At 37.4% G+C, this 19,596-nt stretch overlaps 1 protein-coding gene across 2 annotated transcripts in view; it reads left to right on the top strand.

Moving 5' to 3' along the window:
- Positions 1-19,596, top strand: part of SLC2A13 (solute carrier family 2 member 13) — a 166,796-nt gene that overhangs the window by 103,740 nt on the left and 43,460 nt on the right. For both annotated transcript variants that reach the window (XM_074870009.1, XM_074870010.1), the window contains exon 5: positions 14,797-14,960. In XM_074870009.1, the coding sequence (XP_074726110.1) occupies positions 14,797-14,960 (164 nt within the window). The remainder of the gene's footprint in view (positions 1-14,796; positions 14,961-19,596) is intronic.

Below are 19,596 nucleotides of genomic sequence, written 5' to 3' on the forward strand. Positions count from 1 at the left end.
AGAATTGTTTCATTAAATGGTGGGAAAACCAGGCAATTTTGTGGTAGCCAGCCTCAAGTCTAATAAAATGCAACTATAATACAAGTACGTTTTAAAGGCTTATTTGTGGAGCAGGATAGTGCTGTGCTAAGTGGTGTAGAAATATAGAGCAGAAGGACAGCTCTTGTTTCAAGAGATTGCAGTTTAAAATTATCGTAGAGTGTAAACAAATAAAGAAAAATTAATTAAACTGTGAAGAATAATCAGATAAAGTAAAATGGGATAAATAGGATACAATGCATTGATTTAACAAAGAAAAATCAATCTGTACACCAACCAGATATTATTCTTTGAACAAATATGTGGTTTCTCTAGAACAAGAAAATGTTGAAAATTTCATTTATCTGGAAAGTTTTGATTTTTTTTTTCCCCCACATGAAAAAATTTTAGTTCAGCTTTAGTTCAAGAGTAGCTGGCATTGCTCAAGAACCGTAAGATGAGTAAAGGTCTAAGCAAAGATGATGTGACAGAAGTTTTGTGAGAAAAGGTACTGCACTGGAAAGAGTAATTAATCTTGCCTTATTTAGTATTCTTGTTATAGACCTTAGTGCAAAAGGTTTCCTTCTGCTAATAAAATTGAAACAAAGTTAGGATTCATTGCCACTGGTGATAAATATGGGCTTGAAATCAGAAGACAGTTCCTAACTGCTGGAAGAGGATGGTTACGGAGCATAATGTAAGGTAGAGCTTAACTGCTTTTATGGCGTTCATTGTGGTTTCCTGTGGTAGTGCAGGATTGATTTAGCAGTTTCATTCTCATCCTTTCTTTTAGCTGAATCTCAGAGTTGGAGATGGGCTTCGTATGTCCTAAATGTCTGATTGTGAAAATTAATGAGCAGCCTTTAGCTATTGAGTTAACTTGTAGTGAGTAATGTAAGTTAGGAGGAACATCTAGAGATCATTTGGTCCACCTTGCTGTTCCGAGCAGAGCTACCTTCAAAGTTAGATTGGGTTGCTCAGGGTTTTACCCAGTGGAAATTTTAAAATCTCTAAGGGTGGATTCAGCCTCCCTGGGCAACCTGTTTTGGTGGTTAACCACTGTCATGGTGAAAAACTCTTTTCCCTTATTATCGGTTAGAATTTCACTTCTTGCAGCTTCTGATGATTATGACTGAGACTGTCTCTGTTAGTAGCCCTGCTTAGATTGTGGAAAATACCTGTAGTCTTTCCAGACTACGCAAACCCACCTCCCTCAGCCTCTTCTCATATGCTTGATTCCTTTCACTGTGGTCCTGTTCAGGACTCTCACCTGGTTTGGTACTATCAGAAATCAGATATTTTGTGTTTTGAAATTATGTTAGAGCTCAAAAAGGATAACTTCCTGCAATGTGCAGCAGGCTACCTGCATTTAAAGTTTTTCTTTTCAGCACTGTTAAATCTTGTTTATTGTTGTAAATGTACAGCTGATATAGTGGAGCAGAAGTAACATGGGAAATCCAGGGCCCGGTTGTCATACTAAGGTATGTGTAATAAATCTTTCTTACAGCAGCATATTCTGCTTAATTCCCACTAAGGCCCTTTGTTCTGTAACTGGCTGGGAATTGTATAATGCAAGGTGTTACTGTTTGGTACATTAAATTGATTTCCAGTAAGATAGTACATTGATGGATATAAAATAGATTTTGTATTGAGGTTATGATTAATTTATCATTAAATTGTGGAATTAATACACAAAGAAATATAATTATTCTTCCTCATATCTTCTCTCCATTTCTTCAATTAAAAAAGAATACCTTGGCTTTTCTTCACTTTGCTTTTGTGATTAGTGTTTGTCAATTGCAGGGCTTAGTGCTGATGTTACTAGTGTAGCCTTTTGAAAACGTTTTTCAGCTCATCACTTGATCACAGCAGTGCTAAAGTTTTGTTGAGAATTGTTGCATGTTATCCTCAAAACGGAGCCAGTCCCTCCAGTCATTCTTTGCAGAAGAGGCTCCTCATATGGAGTGGAAGATGATCTTGACAGTACTCTCTTATTGGAGTCTGAAAGGTAACAACAAACAATTTTACCTTCTTAACAAATGAAGAGAAGAATCCAGATTTCATTTTCATTGCCCTGAAAAACAACCTCACTCTTCACCTCCCCCTTTTCGAGATCGCTAGTGCTGTTCAGCATACTCCTAAACTGTAATGCAGACCTCCGTGGGGTGCTTCTGGTGAGCGTTAGGAGAACTGATCAACACCTACCTTTGTTTCCTTTCTCTTTTCCAGTTGTTTTCAAGTATTATCCACATAGGAATCTTCTTATGAGAAGTATGGAAAAGATACTTAAAAAGCTTTTGCTGAGGAGGGACAAATATGAAGGAATGACATATCTCCAAGGTTACAAAGTCAGAAAACTGGGATTAAAATTTAGGTTTTTGATCTTGGCCTTGAGTTCACATAATGAACTCTGAAGGACAAAGAACAATAATTGTATGTAGTCAGACTGTCCTTGCACAAGAATAATTGGTCTTAATATTATAAGCTGGCAGGGATTTAAAACTTGGCAGCTTAATTAGTTGCAACAAGGAAATGATAAACATGAAAGTGATCTTTACATGGAGGCAACATAGGAAAACAGACAGTGGCTGTGGAAATTATTTGCTTGAAGCACTTAAACACAAAGACCATTCTGTATCTATCCTCTATTAGGTGTTTACAAGTAACTGATTATTTCAGACGGAAGGGACTCTTAAAAATACCTAGCATAGAATCTTTTCAGCTATTTATTGACTTCGTGTTAGAAATTTTCATGCAATTTTATTTTAAACATTGTTTTATATGTATTTTCTAGAAGCCTTAGTGAATTTTGAATTCAAATATATGTAAATATTATACATAACATATAGCAGTAAACGGTGGCATGCACACTTAATACTGAACTGCATACATGGTATAAACAGTAAGTTCTCTCTTATGTGCTTAAGTCATATATAAGAACATTTTAAAATATTTTCTATATAAATTTAGAACAGCATTCCCCTGTTGAATAGAACTATACAGTGTATAACACACTCTAGAGATTATCAAACAAATCTGTTGCCTAGCATATGGTTCATAGATTAAAAGGCTACTATTCTGCATTGTAGAGAATCTTAACTCTTTTTTTACATTAGCCTTTAACTCTTTGTTACATTAGTCTTCACAGTGCTTTATATAGCTCTAATAATTTTGATGTGGAGCATGATTGCTATATTTTATGTTGAGGAAAAGAACAATGTGGTTGTCCTTTTAAATAGTAGCACATGCACAACACATTGCTCTGCTTTCATTGTGCAGGCTATGTTGAAACATAGATTCCCAAAATAGCCATTCAGTGCTTTTCTAAGTAGTTTTATTTTTCACAGTACATTAGAATTGTATTGGAGTCCTCTGCTAGAGGTCTATTTCATAGCTGCTTTAACTTCCTCATTGCATCCAAAGAGTGATGATAATTCTACTTAGCATTTATGAATGTCAGCTGGTGCAGAAGTCACAAACTTCACAGCAGTGGTGAAACATAGTTGCATCCACATAACAATTAATAAAGTACAAGCTAAGAGCTAAATCCATGGAGGAGTGAGTAAATTCAGTTTCCTCGGGTGAAATTCCTGAGGTCTTCACATAGAACACGAGTGGACTGAGGTGTCTGTGAAGGGGATTCACAAAGGTCAGTGGCTTGACCAGGGGACCAGCAAGCTATGCTGTAGGAGGTGGCAAGGGGAGAAATAGCTCCCTTTGTTGTGGGGTGATACCTGCCTCCTCTTGCATTTTCAGCCATGAATCTCCTTCTAGATTGAGGTGTCTAGCGTAGGGTAGGTCTTCCTCAAAAGAAGTCAGAAGGGTCGCTTTAAGGTGCAGTAGGGCTTGGTGGTTTGGGCACCCAGCACACCAGGTGAAGCACACTTGTTGAAAGGAGCTCAGGTGGTGCAAGCATTTCTCTAGATTTGGTACTAAAATCTTGTTCGGGGTCTTTCTGGCTGATGGCGCTACATTTTTGTATTAAACTTTTTGGACTGGGAATTAGAATCCAGTTCTCACCTCTGCTGTAAGCAGAGCATCTCCACAAAGCATATTCAGGGCACAGAGTGAAATAACGTGGGTAGGAAGAGGTCTAACTGGAGAATCTCAGGTTAGAGCATCAGAACTTGATACTGATGCTTTGTTTATTGGCAGAAAAACAGAAGTGCATACTTGGGATGCTTGCAGATTACTTTGGAGTAAGTGAGAGGCAAAGAGGCTGTTCAGGCAATTTTTACTGTTGAAAGTGAAGAGGAAATTTCAAAAGCAGCAGCTAGATGCTGCATTCAGGTAGATTAATCATTAAAACATCAGAAATCAAACCCTTTGGTTTTCTGATTGTCATTTATATGCTATGTGAACATTACTTCTATGGTTTTAACCATCCTGAACATGAAAGGGAAAAAATCTGTGTACATTGGTGATATTGCTGAAAGGAATTTTTTGGGTCTGCCATGATTTTTTCCTTTCTCTGCTGGAACAGATGGGATGAAAGACAACAGAAAAGACTGTGTAATAGAAGCAGACACTGCCAAATTAATATTCACACTTCATGCATTTAAGTTTGCTGTGCAATTAATTTTGTTTTCTAAGTAAGAAGAAAATACAAGTCTGTCGAGATCTAGTCTATGTCAGTGTATGTCTGAAATATATTGCAAGGGTAATATTTGATCGTATGATTATTAAAACCTGAGATTGGATTTAGAAATCTCAATTAAAGCACCACAGGGAGGTGGCCTGAATTTGAAAGGCACTGAACGTTTGCCATTTTTTGGTATTTGGTGCTAGAAACATCTAAAAACATAAATCCCTCAGTGTAGATGTAGAATGGTCAGTTGAGGTTGTCAACTTAGGATATTTTTGCCAAAACCAGTACTCCAGAAAAGGATCTCATCTGCCACCACAAATTATGAGCTCAGATGGTGTCACTCTAGAATTACTCTTTTGGGTTTGTTTTTTAAACAGTCCTGAAATGACTGGTGATAATATGGGTACATCTGTGCTTTTGAGCCCAGAGAAGATTTTTGTGCCAGTTACTTCCCAGAATGATTTTTTTTCCTTACATAGACGTATGCTTAAAATTGTTACTAGTAAGGGTATTGCGCCCAGTAGTGACTGCAGCTATGGTGTACTCACATGCACATATGCATGCTGTTACTCCTCATTGCTCACGATGGAGTTTTCCCTGAATAACTGTGGGATTGGTGCCAATAGATTATTTTGTGTGTGTGTGGTGCTGTAATAGACTAATTAAGAATGAGAACAAAATGTATGTTTACTGCAACATTCTTAAAGTAGGCTTCCACCATTTATTCCAACATCATTGGGTGTATGTGTTAGGACCATCACAGTGGCTTTAAGAGCTCCTCCCTAACAATATAGCTAGAAACCTCTAGCATCACTGGCTGCATTGCTGTGTGCTTGGGTGCTGCCATCCTGCACTATGTGCCAGGGCCTTTGTCAACCTCACTTACCTTGCAGATGAGTTTTTCCTCACTGAGTAGTTAACTGTTGACTTTCTCATTTCTGCTGTCCTTTGTCTAGCCCTATGTCCCCAGCAATATATTCAGCTATTGGTTATATTGGCCACTGCTTATATTTTTTTTCTATTTTCTTTTCATTGCTGGAATCCCTTGACAGTCAGTCGTCTCAGTGGCCTAAGTTCTGGTTAAATTAATTTTTTCCTTTGTGCATCCTCTTGCCTTTCCAGAAGTACAGCCCATTGTCTGGCCTGACATTTATTCTTCTGGAGGGACGGGGATGTTGTGTTCAAGTATTTGAAACCTGATCCAAAGAAACCCAAAGCCATTAAGACAGTATGGGACTTTCTGCTGGTTTTGAATGCTGCTCCATTCTTAAGTGCAACGTTGCCTCTGGCCACTTGGCTTTGATGATTGTGACATTGGGACAAGTAGGAAGGAAGCTGAAGGGCAGTTGCAGGATTCCTAGGTTTTAAAATTGACACTAGTTTGCAGTTCAGCGACCTGAGAAAGGAATCTTGATACAAAATAGGCAAGACTCGGATTTAAAAATTCTTAGGAAATGTGTATTAGAAGGTCCATCAGTATCTTAAAATAAATAAATATATAATCGATAGCCACAAAGGCTTTATTACGTCTCTCAAGTTTTTCTTGGTGATCAGAAGGTACTACAATGACCTATTCATTATTTTAGACCAATTTTGTGGATCCTTAGCAAGAATTCATGGCAATAATTTTCATGAGTTGAGCTCTAAACACGCTAAGCTGTGCAAGATAAACGTTAATGCAACATCTTCTAATTAAAATTGAAAAGGATAGAATATTAATCAGATTTCACATATGAATTAATACTTGTAGTGTCACTGGAATATTAACTAGTTTTTATACGTCATAGACAAATTATTTTGATAATTTTTGTGATTTTAATATGGAAATAAAGTTCTGTATATGAAAGACCGAGTTTTTAGAAAGATAGCTACAGATTTGGGAGATTTACAAAGATCTTGTTTCTGGTTTTGTATGAACATTTCAAACTCTAAACTTTTAGATTCATAATGGTATGTTGTCTGTAAGTGAACTTACTAATTTAAAAACAGAAGAAAGTGTGGTTTCATGGAAAGAAGTATTTTTCTTTTGAAATCTAGTGTTTTGTGCTTAGCTGCTCAGGTTTCATATGCTACCTCTTACTTGAAAATACAAGGAGGAGTGAAGGAGGGAGTTGTTTGGGGTTTTTTTGTTGGTTGGGGGTGTTGTTTGTTTTTTAAATTACATTTTAAAAAAGTTAAATGAATAGCAGAAGTGCAAGATGAAGCATTCAGAAATGAGGAGATATCAGAAATAATCTATTCTGTACGAGGAGTGAAATGGTAGGATGGTAAGAGAGCAGGAGCCTGTGAGAGAGAGGAGAAGGGGCAGGAGCTGGTCTGAGCATGGGGGCTCAGATCACCATGGGGATAAATGAGCAGAAATCGGGAATCAATAGCAGAATAAATGGGCAGTAATGTGGTCACATCTGTAAAGACCTGTAAAGATTGTGTTGTATTTCATTCCAACATCAAAGGCCAAATTAGGGCTTTGCAGCTTTGTGGCTGTAAGATTAATTTATTTTATGTGTATTCTGCAGCTTATATGTACATACAACCTGTCTGCTCTGTGTGGATGCAGTACCATCTCTGGTGTATAAAGTACCATGGTCTTGAATAATTCACAGAAAATGTTAGAGATATCGTTTGTGAGCTATTAGTCCTATCCAGTCACTGAGCTAGCTGCGTTCCTCCAAGTAGTTGTGCAGCGCTTATGTTCTTCTACAAAAAGATACATGTATGTATATTAATGAATTTGTTGCTAAGGGGAACAGTGGGACTAATGCTCTCAGGATTGAGTCATGTATCTCGGCCATGGAAAGGGCTGTTTTTAAACAGACATTTCTATGTAGTTCCTAGTTGTATATATTGAAGCTATTATTTGAAATACATATTTGTCATATGTTTATAATTAGGAAAAATGTAAACAAAACTCAGATACTGCAGTGGTAGGTGACAGTATGGTACCTTTAGGCAGTTATTTCAGTGCTGTCTAATGAAATGTGGAATGGTTTCCACAGGAAGCTCGACCAACAGGGTTACTGAAAGCTGTCTTATATAAAGCTCCACAGAGCATATGTGGGGAATCTGACCCTGCTGGAGTGAATAAAAGACCTAGAGATGCAATATTTTGAAGATGTACTATCTGAAAAGAAGTGCTGTGCAAGCTGAATAACACTTTGCCTTGCTGTGCATGAAAAAAATCCTTTTTTTCTTAACTGAAAAATGACTGAAAGATCAGATCCTGTAAAGAACACTGAAATCACTTTTTTTAAAAAAAACACTTCGTAGTGCGTTTATTAACATCTGATTTTCCTTCTGCCTGCCAGGAAGGGAAGTTTGGATCTTTTAGCGTGATTCCATTCAGGTACTAAACCATGGATGGAAAGGTGGGGGTTAAATTGTGATGTTATCTTTTTATTATTCAATAGCAAAATTATAAGTTTTACATTTTTTTCCCAAAGGAGAAATAAATATTTAGCACAGAGGCTTGCTCTTCCTTCAGGAAGCATCCATGAACTAGGCTCAAAAAAAAGCCTGTTTCATTTTTTTCATTACCTTTCAAGATCACATTACTCCCAGCTTGCTAACTCCAGGCCCTTATAGTGAGACTATAGTGTATATAGTCCCTCTGTTTGCTGCTGGCCCTAGCTTCAACAAAAGGACTAGCTTGATTATTTTATTTTTTTTAATGCTATGTACATTTAGCAAGTCTGTTGATTTTAATGAGGACTGATTTAATTTTCTGGGATCTCAGACAGCTTATGGCAGGCATTAGTGCTTTCCAGCATTAGAATACCCTGGAATATTAAACATAATTTAAATTAAACTGAAGTTGTCAGAATAAATGAATAATTGAACGAGGTATATTTTGTGAAACACCTGGGGGATTTTCTTTCTCTCGTTTTATACTTAGTAATTTGCAGAGAGCACTCATCTGCAGTGAGACTCTGGAGTGTCATTATTCCGCTGCTGGTAGTACTGGTGGATAACTGCAAATAGTCATCCATCTTCGTCCTCTTCCCAAGACCCTCAGTGGTCTCCATTTATAAAATAGTGATGATGGTGGTGATTTTCTTTCATAAAGGTTCTGTTGAAGAGTTATATGCTTATATATTGAGTGAAGACGCAGAAGACAAGTTGAAAATGACATTACTTTGCTTTTTGTTGCAGTGCTAAGTGTATAGGTGTTACAGACTCCAACCTATTTGTTCTGTGCTGGACATTGCATCTCTGTTTTGGGAAAAGGAGGAGGATGGTCAAGACTTTGTTCCTCCCAGTGCCTTGATTTAATTTCCAGCTCTGCCTGTTACTCTTCAGTTTAAGCCTCCAGTTAAATTCAACCGACTTCTTCAATGGATTTAACTACAGGGTTCTGTCCTCAAATTTGCAGAGCACTTTTTCTGTTACAGACTTATGTAGAAGTTTGATATTATTCTTCTGCCTGATTTTTTTTTCTTTTTTATAATACTTCTAACGTCTTGTATTTTATCATTTTTCTATTATGAAGAAGAAAACAATTTCCCTCCCCTATAGTTTCAGGTAAGATCTGAAAGATCTTTGCACACTCTGGCTGTGTGCAAAGACGTATCTGGTGCAGAGCAAATAAGCAAAAAAAAAAAAAAAAAAAAGTATTTTTTCTCCAGTCTCGCAGCAGATACTGACTGCAGCAGTATTTTCAAATGACCCAGTAGGTTTGTGACAGTATCCCACTAAAATAGAAGTGAATTCCTTCATGTATCTTGGTGATCTTAAGCCTTTAAATGTATTTTTAATCCCTGTCAAACACTGGTACACTTACTTTGCTTAATAGCTATAGAATTTAGTCTCTTTGGACACTAAAAAAAACCTCCCATGTTTCTTAACATAATTAAATGGTAATCCTTAATATCTTTCTATGTGTCTTGCATGTGGATAATGTGTGGTGAATCAGAGAGTCTACTGGATATATAGAGTTACCTGTCAGACAGTACCGAATGCTGAGGTTTTTTATTATCAAAATATACTGATTGTAATAAATGGCATTCACTATGTCATTTCACTCTGTGCTGAAAACATTTATAACACAGTACTTCATTACTACTAAATAGAGAATCTGAAGTTATAATTACAGTAGGTAATATTTTTTTGTGTAAATATCATTGTTCACATGCTCTGTGATTTTTAAATGCAGAAGATGGAACCAGGTTTACTAATATTTTTGAAACATAATAATATTTTAGAGAATAGGGAATGTCCTGCAGGAGGAACTGACACTGAAACAGTACTGTGCAGAGCAGAACCTTGAGACAAGCTAATCGTGTTGGTTTGGGTGCTGCCAGTCTGCAGTAGGGCACCAGTATAGGTCATAAGGTACGTTTTCAAAATACGGATTGAAGGAAGGTGGTATACATGCTAAAGGGGAAAGCAATTAAGTAATGCAACTTCAAGGAAGAGGCTGTCTGCATAATTTTCAAAAGTTAAGTAAGTGAAAAGATGACTGACAAGTTTACAGTCAAGTTGGATCAGAGGAAAAGTGATTGGATTGTGAGGAGATCACAAAGGCCTGACACAACTAGTTTGTTTGGAGAGGTTTGCCCCGTCTGTCACTATATGGGCTTTCAGAGGGTGATTGAGGTTGTTCAACTTAACAGTTGGTGTTTTAAGGTTTTAATTTTTTAAGGAATCTAAAGACTGTAAACTGACTAACGTGATAGTCCTGGGACTGATGCTGAATCATAGTGATGAAATGGATTTTTACAGCTTTTGTGATCAACTTTATTATATTTCTAATGTCAAAGATAAGGTTAGTTCTTATCCTTGCTGTGACTTTCCACTTTCATTACCCATAGCTAATGGTGATTCAGCATCAACAAAGTTTTGTCTGACAAAGGCAGTTCCCACTGACAAGTAGATCTATGCCCAGATATTTCGTAATATCAGTGCTACTGTTGATACTATTATTATTACTAATTTATATCATAGGAGTTCAGAAAGGAGGCAATCAAATTTGTGTTTCACAGAATCACAGACTGGTTGAGGTTGGAAGGGACTTCTAGAGGTCATCTGGTCCAATCTACCTGCTCAAGTAAGGGGACTAAAAAACAAGATTAGAGATGTAGGCAGGGAAGCAGCAGAGTTTCAATAACTGCCAAGGTCTCCAAACTGCTCTGAATGCAACCTCTGTGAGCGGGAACTGCCACATCTCCCCTATCATTGGCATAGTCTCATACTAATGCAGCTGCCTGGCTTGATAGATGGCCCCATGGTCAGCCTGCAAGTGCTTGTACCTGAAAACGTGGACTTGCTGCTTCTCACGTGAACCTTTCACCACTTCAGAAGTCATCTGGGGGACAAGACTCTATATTCCATGTGTGTATAGGCTGTAATATATTGCTGGTTTTAGAATAACTATGCTTTGTCTTATGCATTGCAGCACAAGTCGCTCTAGTTGGGGCTATCGGCAGGAGGAGGTTGTGACGGGGCTGCCCTCAGTGTGACAGCCCTGCTGCTCAGAGCCGGGGAAGCTGCAGCGCCCTCGGTACCTTGGCTGGGTAACGCTGGACGCCTCTAATGCAGCTCCCATGCTGGAAATCAAACGTGATGGGAATAAGCTTTAGTAATTCGTAAAGGAGCAGAGAAACATGTTGAAAGTGTAAATGAAACACTGTTTTTTGTGAATGTGGAGCATGTCTTGTTATGAATACCTTTGTCTTAGTCCAATAATTGTTACACATAATAAACTGATAGAGCAGAAAGAGAGGATCTTTGTCCACAGTTGCAGAAAAAGAGCATGTAAAACTATCGAAATTGCCACCATTTTGGATTTTCTTTGATATTCAATCATTTGCTTCTTGGCTATTGTACTACTTGCCGTTTCTCTTTGTGTTATTTCAATTGAGTTGAGAAAAAAGATAGAGAGTTTTGTTATCTCTAGGGACTGATTTTCTTGGACTGACTAGTTTGAGTAGCTGGACAGTGATTTCCAAAGTATTGTGCTAGAAAATGTTAACAAACCCTTGCAGAGCAGTGCCAGAGTACTCTATTTTTGTTTTCTTAAAAGCAAAAATGTAAATCTTTTCAAGATGTTGAAAGATACTACTGAGTTACTTAGATTTATTCATTAATTTTACAAGAATTACACATTCTGTCCAAAAATACTGACATCCTTAGCTAGAACCTTTGTTGGAGTAGGATTGATATACCAGATAGGCTGGAGCAGCTCCTTGTGAAAGATGGGGGCAATCAAAACTGTGATGGCAGCTTCTCGACAAAGCCTGGCATGGTGGGCTGTTTCTCTGCTGCTGAATGTGCTGACCTGGGAACCCTGATGCATCTCAAATTGTCTATAAGACCTGCTCGAAGTGGGGAGATTCTCTTTTTCTTTAGACATTGGATGTTGTTGCTTTAAAAAAATACTGACTAAAGGAGAAGAGGGAGGAAAGTGTTTGGGGGTGCTTCATTTCCTCAATGCTATGCATTTTCAGTATATAGTCAAAGGATTACTCTGAGGATTCTTGAATGTGGAAATGCTTCAGATTGGTTTTTTTTTTTAATGTACAGCAACTCTTGATAGAGCAGCTTGATAATTCTGGCATCCTCAGAAATGATCAAGATTATGTATTTCTGTATATATCTGACTTGGATACTTTGTGTGGCTTTGTAATTGTAATTCTTTGCTTTCTAAGATACAGCACTTGCTTAAAAATTCAAAGGATACACATGTGCTCTTGTAATTTTATTTACATTTTAGAAAATAAACGAGGACTGTAAAACTTTGTCACTGAAATTGCATTCCCTGCAGGAGCTGCAGTATTCACTATGGTTGTATATCATCACAACTTGACCTTTTTCTCCCACATAGTTTTTTTTTTCTTGACAGGAAGAAATTAAAAAGACCTGTCATCTTGTAACATTAATAGGCAGTTATGGCTGCACAGGTTGGTATAAAAAATTGGGCATACTAAAATACGTAAATATAAGCAAATATATTTAGTAGTTATCATAATCCATGCAAGTGTTCTTTCAAATTTTTGAAATTAGATTGCTATGCCATAATAAACATGAACGTCATTGCCCAGCACACAGGCTTTGGTGGCTTGGCATTTGAATTTGCAGAATCTGAAGTTCCCTGGTTTGTTTTCCATAGAAATGAAATATGTTGTGTATTTACGGATAAACAGTAAGCTTCTAGTTGAGAATATATAACCAGTGAGTGCAATAAGCAACCAGAAGAAATGCTGGGGGCAGAAGGTGCCTGTTTGTATATATCAGACAATAGACATCTACATACTTTTATGTGATTCTTTAGTCTTTGCTTTTTTAACCACATAGAATCAGCATGCTCTACATTGCTGCTGACAACCGGCAATTTCTGACTTCACAGTAGAACTGGATTTTGAGAAGATTTAGATGTGTGGAGTTAAATGTGGCTTCCTGAAGCCTTGTCTGGTGGAAGTAAATAGGAATTTCATAGTAGATGTCAGCAGGCCAAGACTTGACATTTATTGTTATTTTCCTACCCTTAAGAAGAGAAGGAAAGGTGTATTGGGAGATCAGAGACTGTTTGGATGATTTTGGTGACTAGAACAGTGCAGTATGATGTAAGTTTTGACAGGCAGTTAGCAATTTAATTTAGAGTGCCTTAAGAAGTGAGGATGTATTAACATTAGCATTTTAATTCAGATGAAGTCTGTCCTTCATGAATCTTCATCTCTCCAAGATTTGCACCTGTGTGGGGACTTCTGAGTGTGCAGCTCTTTCAGATGAAATGAGCCTGGACAAGGCATTGCAGTCATTAATGGGCAGGCAGACCACAGAGTCAGGCTCCAAACCCATGTGTATGTAGATACTGGGTCTTCAGTACAAACAGTTTCACTCTGGAGGTTCTCTCCTGCTGCACCATGAGTTGGTTGTGTAGGCATGGCCTCAAATGGCTGTACTGGTGGGGAAGAGGAGCTGAGGAAGGGAGGTGGGAGGATCTAAATACCTTGTCTTAGCCAACAGGTGAGGCAGTAACATCCAGCCATAGGAACAATCACTTATGGCTAATAATGTCTTAAATGGCTCAAGTACATTTGCAAGTAGTCAATTGAGCATATTGTCCATCATGGATTATTGATTTGAAAAAAAAAAAGTGGCTTATGCTTAGACTAGAAAAACATGGACCACTAAAATTTCTGAGGATAACACATCTGGGCATTAAGACAACAAGGGGATATTTAGAGCAAACTGCATTTTGACCAGGAAAAAATAAAGTGAGCTTTGACATTTTTGATGGTTATTACTGTGTGATAGCCTGTAGGTTGCTAGGTATTTGAGGGCTTGAATATTCAGTATTTCAGTCAGCACAGATTAATAGAACAAGATGAAAAATGTTTGGCAGCACGAACAACACTACTCATGTGTTTTCTTGAAGGTTTATTTAGCTCTCCCTGAGAACACAGGCACAATATCTGTGTTCATTTGATCTCTGTGAAAATGGTAGAAGGCTTCCTTTCTCTTCCCTTCTCATTTTGCTCAGTTGGTTTATTTATGAGTTACTGTTTGTCTGGAATGGTTGATTCCTTTGAGAGAGAAGTAGAAAATTCTGTCAAATGCTTCTGTTGGGTGCAGATTCACATCCCTGCAATGTTGGTGCTAAGTCATTTCAAAGCAATCGTATTCTGGTTAAGACAAAAGTAATACGATAGAGAGGGTTTCAGGCACTTTAGTGGCAGTGAAATAAAACTGCAAAACCTAAAACCAGGAGGTTGCAAGTGTCACTTGCAACACGTTGGATGCCGTAGATTAGTTCAGTATGACCTTTAACGGGACTGAAAATGTATTTGATTTTTTGAGCCATCTTTCCCTAGACAGTACACAGAGTGCTAAAATCCTGCATGTTTTGGCAGAAAAAAGATAGAGCACAAAGCAACATCTGGATTTGAAAGCCAGATTCATTTAAATTAAAAATGCAAGCCCCATTTCTAGCAGAATACAATTGACCATTGGAAATACAAACAGCCAAGAGAATAGCAATTCAGCTCTTGATGTCCTCCAGTCAAAACTCTAGTCAAGCTCAAGTTATGCCTTGGTTATGCCTGATTTCCCAGGGTAGTTGGGTGTCAGTCTGTGGCTGCATTATGTGGGAGGTCACACTTGATATTTGTTACAATTTTTTTCAATTTAAAATCAGAAACTGTGACATGAGCCAAATCAGCAGTGTTCATATTTGTGTCTCCCTCTGCTTGCAGGTACTACAGTGCTACTATTTTGCAGATGTCAGGTGTTGAAGACGACAGGCTTGCAATCTGGCTGGCTGCACTGACAGCATTTATAAACTTCATTTTTACTCTTGTGGGAGTCTGGCTTGTTGAAAGAATGGGTCGCCGGAAACTTACACTTGGTAGCTTAACAGGTGAGTGTTTAATTAGTGTATTGTATTTTACTCATTAATAAAATGAAAATAAAATTTCAAGTACTGATTTCTTCAAAGCAGCCCTCTTTAAAATAAGCGTTGACCCCATCTTCTCCCTGAAATCATATAACTTTCAAGACTAGTAGTACAGTCCTACAGCTAAAGGCTAATTTAAAAAAGAACAGTTTAGCATATTATGTTTTCAGGTGCAGTTTCTCATTCAAGCCATGTTTGACAATGTTTTTATTTAGTTTTTTATGCCTTTTTTTCAGTATAAGGAATCAAATGCTTGGAACTTCACAGCTGGTTAGTTTTTAAATCTCATGTGTGTATCTGTGATATGTAATTTCTGGGTCATTAATTGGAATTCAGAATATCTTATCAAGAACTATGGGAGAAAGTATATTATATAGCCATTGTGGCACATTTTAAAAAGTAGTACAGTTCTTTGTATAGTTATCTCAAATACAATACAGTAAATACCTTAACTACGCTAATGTGATTTTAATTCATCTCCTGTATGAGATTCTAAAAGACAGAAATCTGGATTTGCACATTTTGTCCAAATATTCAAACACCGTAACTCATCACGTAGCCATCTCTTGGAAGCAGGAAAAGGCAGAGCGAGCAGTCTTGCCTACGCTCAGCCACATCCTGCCATTTACAGCCAGTAAATCCCTACTTGCTCCCACATTACATACTCGTTCTGCCTGAAGTGATCTGTGACTGCTACCTGCCTCTGGCTGAACGTCTGAATGTTTCAGACAGGGTTTGGAAAAGAGAAACAGTTCCTGCTTCGCTTGAAATAATGTTCACAACTGTTTAGCTGGGAAGGTTTGACGTCTCCATATTTTGTTCTGTTGTTGCTGTCAGGCATCCAAACTTCTAGTTAATGCAACACAGCAGAGTGGGGGACCACCTGCCAAGTCGCTGGCCATCTGCAGTTCCCAAGGGATGGGAGTTAATCTACAGTCACAGTATTTGAATGCATCTATATAGGCAGAACAGTGATGGCACAGTGCCTTGTCTGCTTTGATACACAGTTACTCAAATCTGTAAATTAAAACATGCAGGAAGCATTTTGGTATTTCAAGTTATAATAAATGAGTGTTTGGTGTGTTACCATTTTGATTTGGAATCAAGAAACCTGAAGCGTTTTTCATGGTCCAAGTTCAGAAATGTGGTCGTGACAGAGGAGATCGGAAAAACATGTTCCTCATGTCTTAAAAAACAAAAAATCTCAAATTGCTACTTTTATCACAGTCTACTTCTAGATCAGTTAAAATATGTCTCCCCTGTAAGTTCTGTGCTTCCAGCCAGTGCCAAGACTTTCAGAGGGGAAAGACCTGATTCCGTACCATTTGCTATGCTCAATACCTTATTTCTCCTGTGCTACTTGTCTGTTTTCTTGTCATTCTGTGAAGCAGATCTCTCCTGGCCCTGCACTGGTACTTCTGGTTCTCGGGTGCTGCCTCTGTCTTATACTTACTGGAATGGAGTATTTATATATACATTTATGTATATATTTGGCCCCAATAACCTCATATGCCTGGCCAGTCCACAGGAATTTATTGCTTATCTGGACCCAGCTGTATCGGTGTGATTCCCATGTGGACTTCCCATACAGTCACTGAACTCTTTGCTTTTTGACTCTGGTTAACGTATTCAGAGGTCATACTTTTGAAATGTAGATGCAAGTGTCTCTTACAAATCATATTAGTCATAGAACAGAGGAGGATATAGAAATAAGACACGGAATTAACAAAGGAGCGTAATATAGTTAAGCATTATTTGTTTATGGTGTTTGGACACAAAGTAATTGTTTGGTAAAAATGGCCTTTCTTCTGTAGTCGGTTGCTGGCTGTCAGTCTGCAGTGTCACTTGACCTGTGCTGCATTGCTTGCTGTGTTCTTTATCATACAGTCCCTCCTTAAAGAAAATACAAATAATGACGGTAATGAAATCGTATGTCATCTCTTTGTACTATTTAGAATTTTTTTATGCAATGTTTGACACTTTGATTTAGGTGGACACGATGTGTTTTCCTTCGCAAGAGGGCTGTTTAATAAAATGATAATTACTAAATCTGCTGATGGATTTGTTTTCCATGATGAGTTTTCTCATGGGGTAAATATATTTTACTGCTCTACTTTGGTTTGCATTTCTGAGGACACTGACTTTCACACTGGGATATTACTGGCTGCTTCTCCAGTCTTTGGAGAAGCCAGGTATGCTCCAGTCTCCCATTACATAAAATGAAGACAAAACTACTACCTTTGCCTGCTGCTGCAAGGGTGTGGGGTATTTTTTGGTAAAGGTTAATTGATTTGATGTTTGTTAGATGATAACCTACAAGAATAATCAGTAGAGAGATAGTAACATTAATGTTTCGATTCAAAGCCAGCATACTGTAATTTAATTTTGTAAACTCATGCAGCTTTTCCTGCTTTCTGAAAACATTTGGGAAAGAGCTATTTTACATTTAATTTAATGTATCTTTATCATTTTTTAAATTAACAACTTTTGAAAAATTGAGCCTTTTAGATAGATCCAGAAGCATTAGGAAAATTATAGTAAACTGCTTCTGCGAAAAAAAAAATCGCACCTTTTAAGTTCTCATTTCTACAGCTACTGATTCCTCTTAGTTTCCCATTCATTTTGTATCTTGGCATCATTTAGTTATCTTTCCTCTGCTCTTCTTCTTTGGTTAATTTCTTTCTTCAAAGCTGTTAATTGGGAAATATGTAGGAATTTTGACAAGTGCAGTATCCATTTTATTTGTGTTTTCCTTTTTCCCCTTCAGAAATTGTCAATTTGAAAGCATGGTGGTACTTGGGCATTGGACAATTTGTACCTCTTTTTGTAACAGAGAGGGTCTAAAATATCTTCAGGATATTTCCTTTTTTTTCTTTTTTCATCTCGGCTAACGATGTATTGTTTTTGTATGGGTTTTTTTGTATGTTTTTGTTCATCATAGACAAACTTCCCACAGAATGAAAATATATAATAAACTTCATTTGCCAAGTTTACATATTCGGTACTTTTCCAAAGAAGTAAGACATTTGCAGAGGTACTGAAAGTGAGTGTTAATGTATTTGGTTAACTAAAAAAACAGACAAAGCATATTTAGAATGAATATAAGATTATAAGCCCTGTCTAAAGGTATTTGCTGTCTGGTTTATGGCATTTTGAAAGTACTGTAAATCTAGTGCAATATCCAGCCTGCCCAGGAAAGTTGGATTATTAGCGTACCTACTAGCCAGAGCAGTACAAAGCCAAGTATAGAGTAAACTGAAATAACATTTTATGGTGGGTAGGTGCTTTCTCCACATAGTTTGTAATTGAGTTTAAGGTCTTAGTTGCCATGGTTCAGGTAAATGTGGGGTCAAATCATCTGCAATTCGTGCATATTCATGCCTATTAGCCATGGGTGCTGCACAGACACATTCATGAATAATTTTATTACACAGATCTTGGTACTTAAGATATTATTTATATCTCAGAAAAAGCTTTTCACATACTTCGTGAGTTTGCCTGCTAGGAAACGCTTGCTTTTCTCTTTAAAAACACCATCAAACCCAGCCCCGAAACTGCCAAAACATCTGACCACCAAAAAAAAAACCCCAAACCCCAAATAAAAAACAGATAACATGTAATTTCTTAAAGATTACCAGAGTGACATGTTAAGGTTTCCTATGTAGTGGCATTTCTAAAGGTTTGCACAGATGCATTTCTGAGAAACTTACTTACATGCTTCTAACATACAGAGCAAAGGGATGATATCTGTGTATTTGGAACTGAATACAGTATCCTTCATTTGCCCCTCAACCATTAAGCTATATCACTGCGCACTTCTAAATGTATGCTGCCTTCCAACTGGAATGTGCTTCAGTGGTTTTGAGAGTCTGTTTTTGTATGGTAAGGGTAATGTTAGATCATTAGTAACTAACTCACAAATAATGTTATTACTAGTTTTGTATTTTTAGATCAGGCTATACATGTTATATGTGACCTCTCAAATAAAACATGCCACATATATAGTGAGTATAGACATAGGTATACAGGGTGTTTTATACAACATAGAACTCTGCCTCATCAAGTAGCAAGATGTAAAAGTTTTACAAGCCAGAGTTTGGGATAGTTGCACTAGTATCATGAGTAGTGAAGTATATCAATTTTCATTAAAATGATACAGTGTATTGTGTGTGTGTGACAAATAAGTTAGGAAAACTATGAGTTATGTTCTAGTAGTGGCCTGTTGCACAAAGTATGAACCTTTTTTTTTTTTACCATCTTCCCTCATCATTTTGCCCAACTCATGCACAAGAAGTTTGTTGGGGCGACAAATAGGTGGAAGAGGACTCTTTCCTAGCAGATGATGTTCGTGTTCTTTGAAACAAGATCAGAAATTGCAGTTGGGCTTTTTGGTGGTGTTTTTATGAAAAGTCAAATTTCTCTTGTTTCACAAAGGGAAGTCAAGTCAATGAAAAAGCTGATGCTATTATCTATTTTACAGGAAAGCCTGCAGGTCTGGGTTGGGAGTAGGAAGAAGTTCGGTGATTTCAAAGTCACTATTAAATTTTACCTTTACAGCATTATTTTCAACACCATAAAGAATATATCCATTCATTAATGT

This window comes from Strix uralensis, chromosome 5, assembly GCF_047716275.1.
Source record: "Strix uralensis isolate ZFMK-TIS-50842 chromosome 5, bStrUra1, whole genome shotgun sequence".
NCBI classification, from domain to species: Eukaryota; Metazoa; Chordata; class Aves; order Strigiformes; family Strigidae; genus Strix; species Strix uralensis.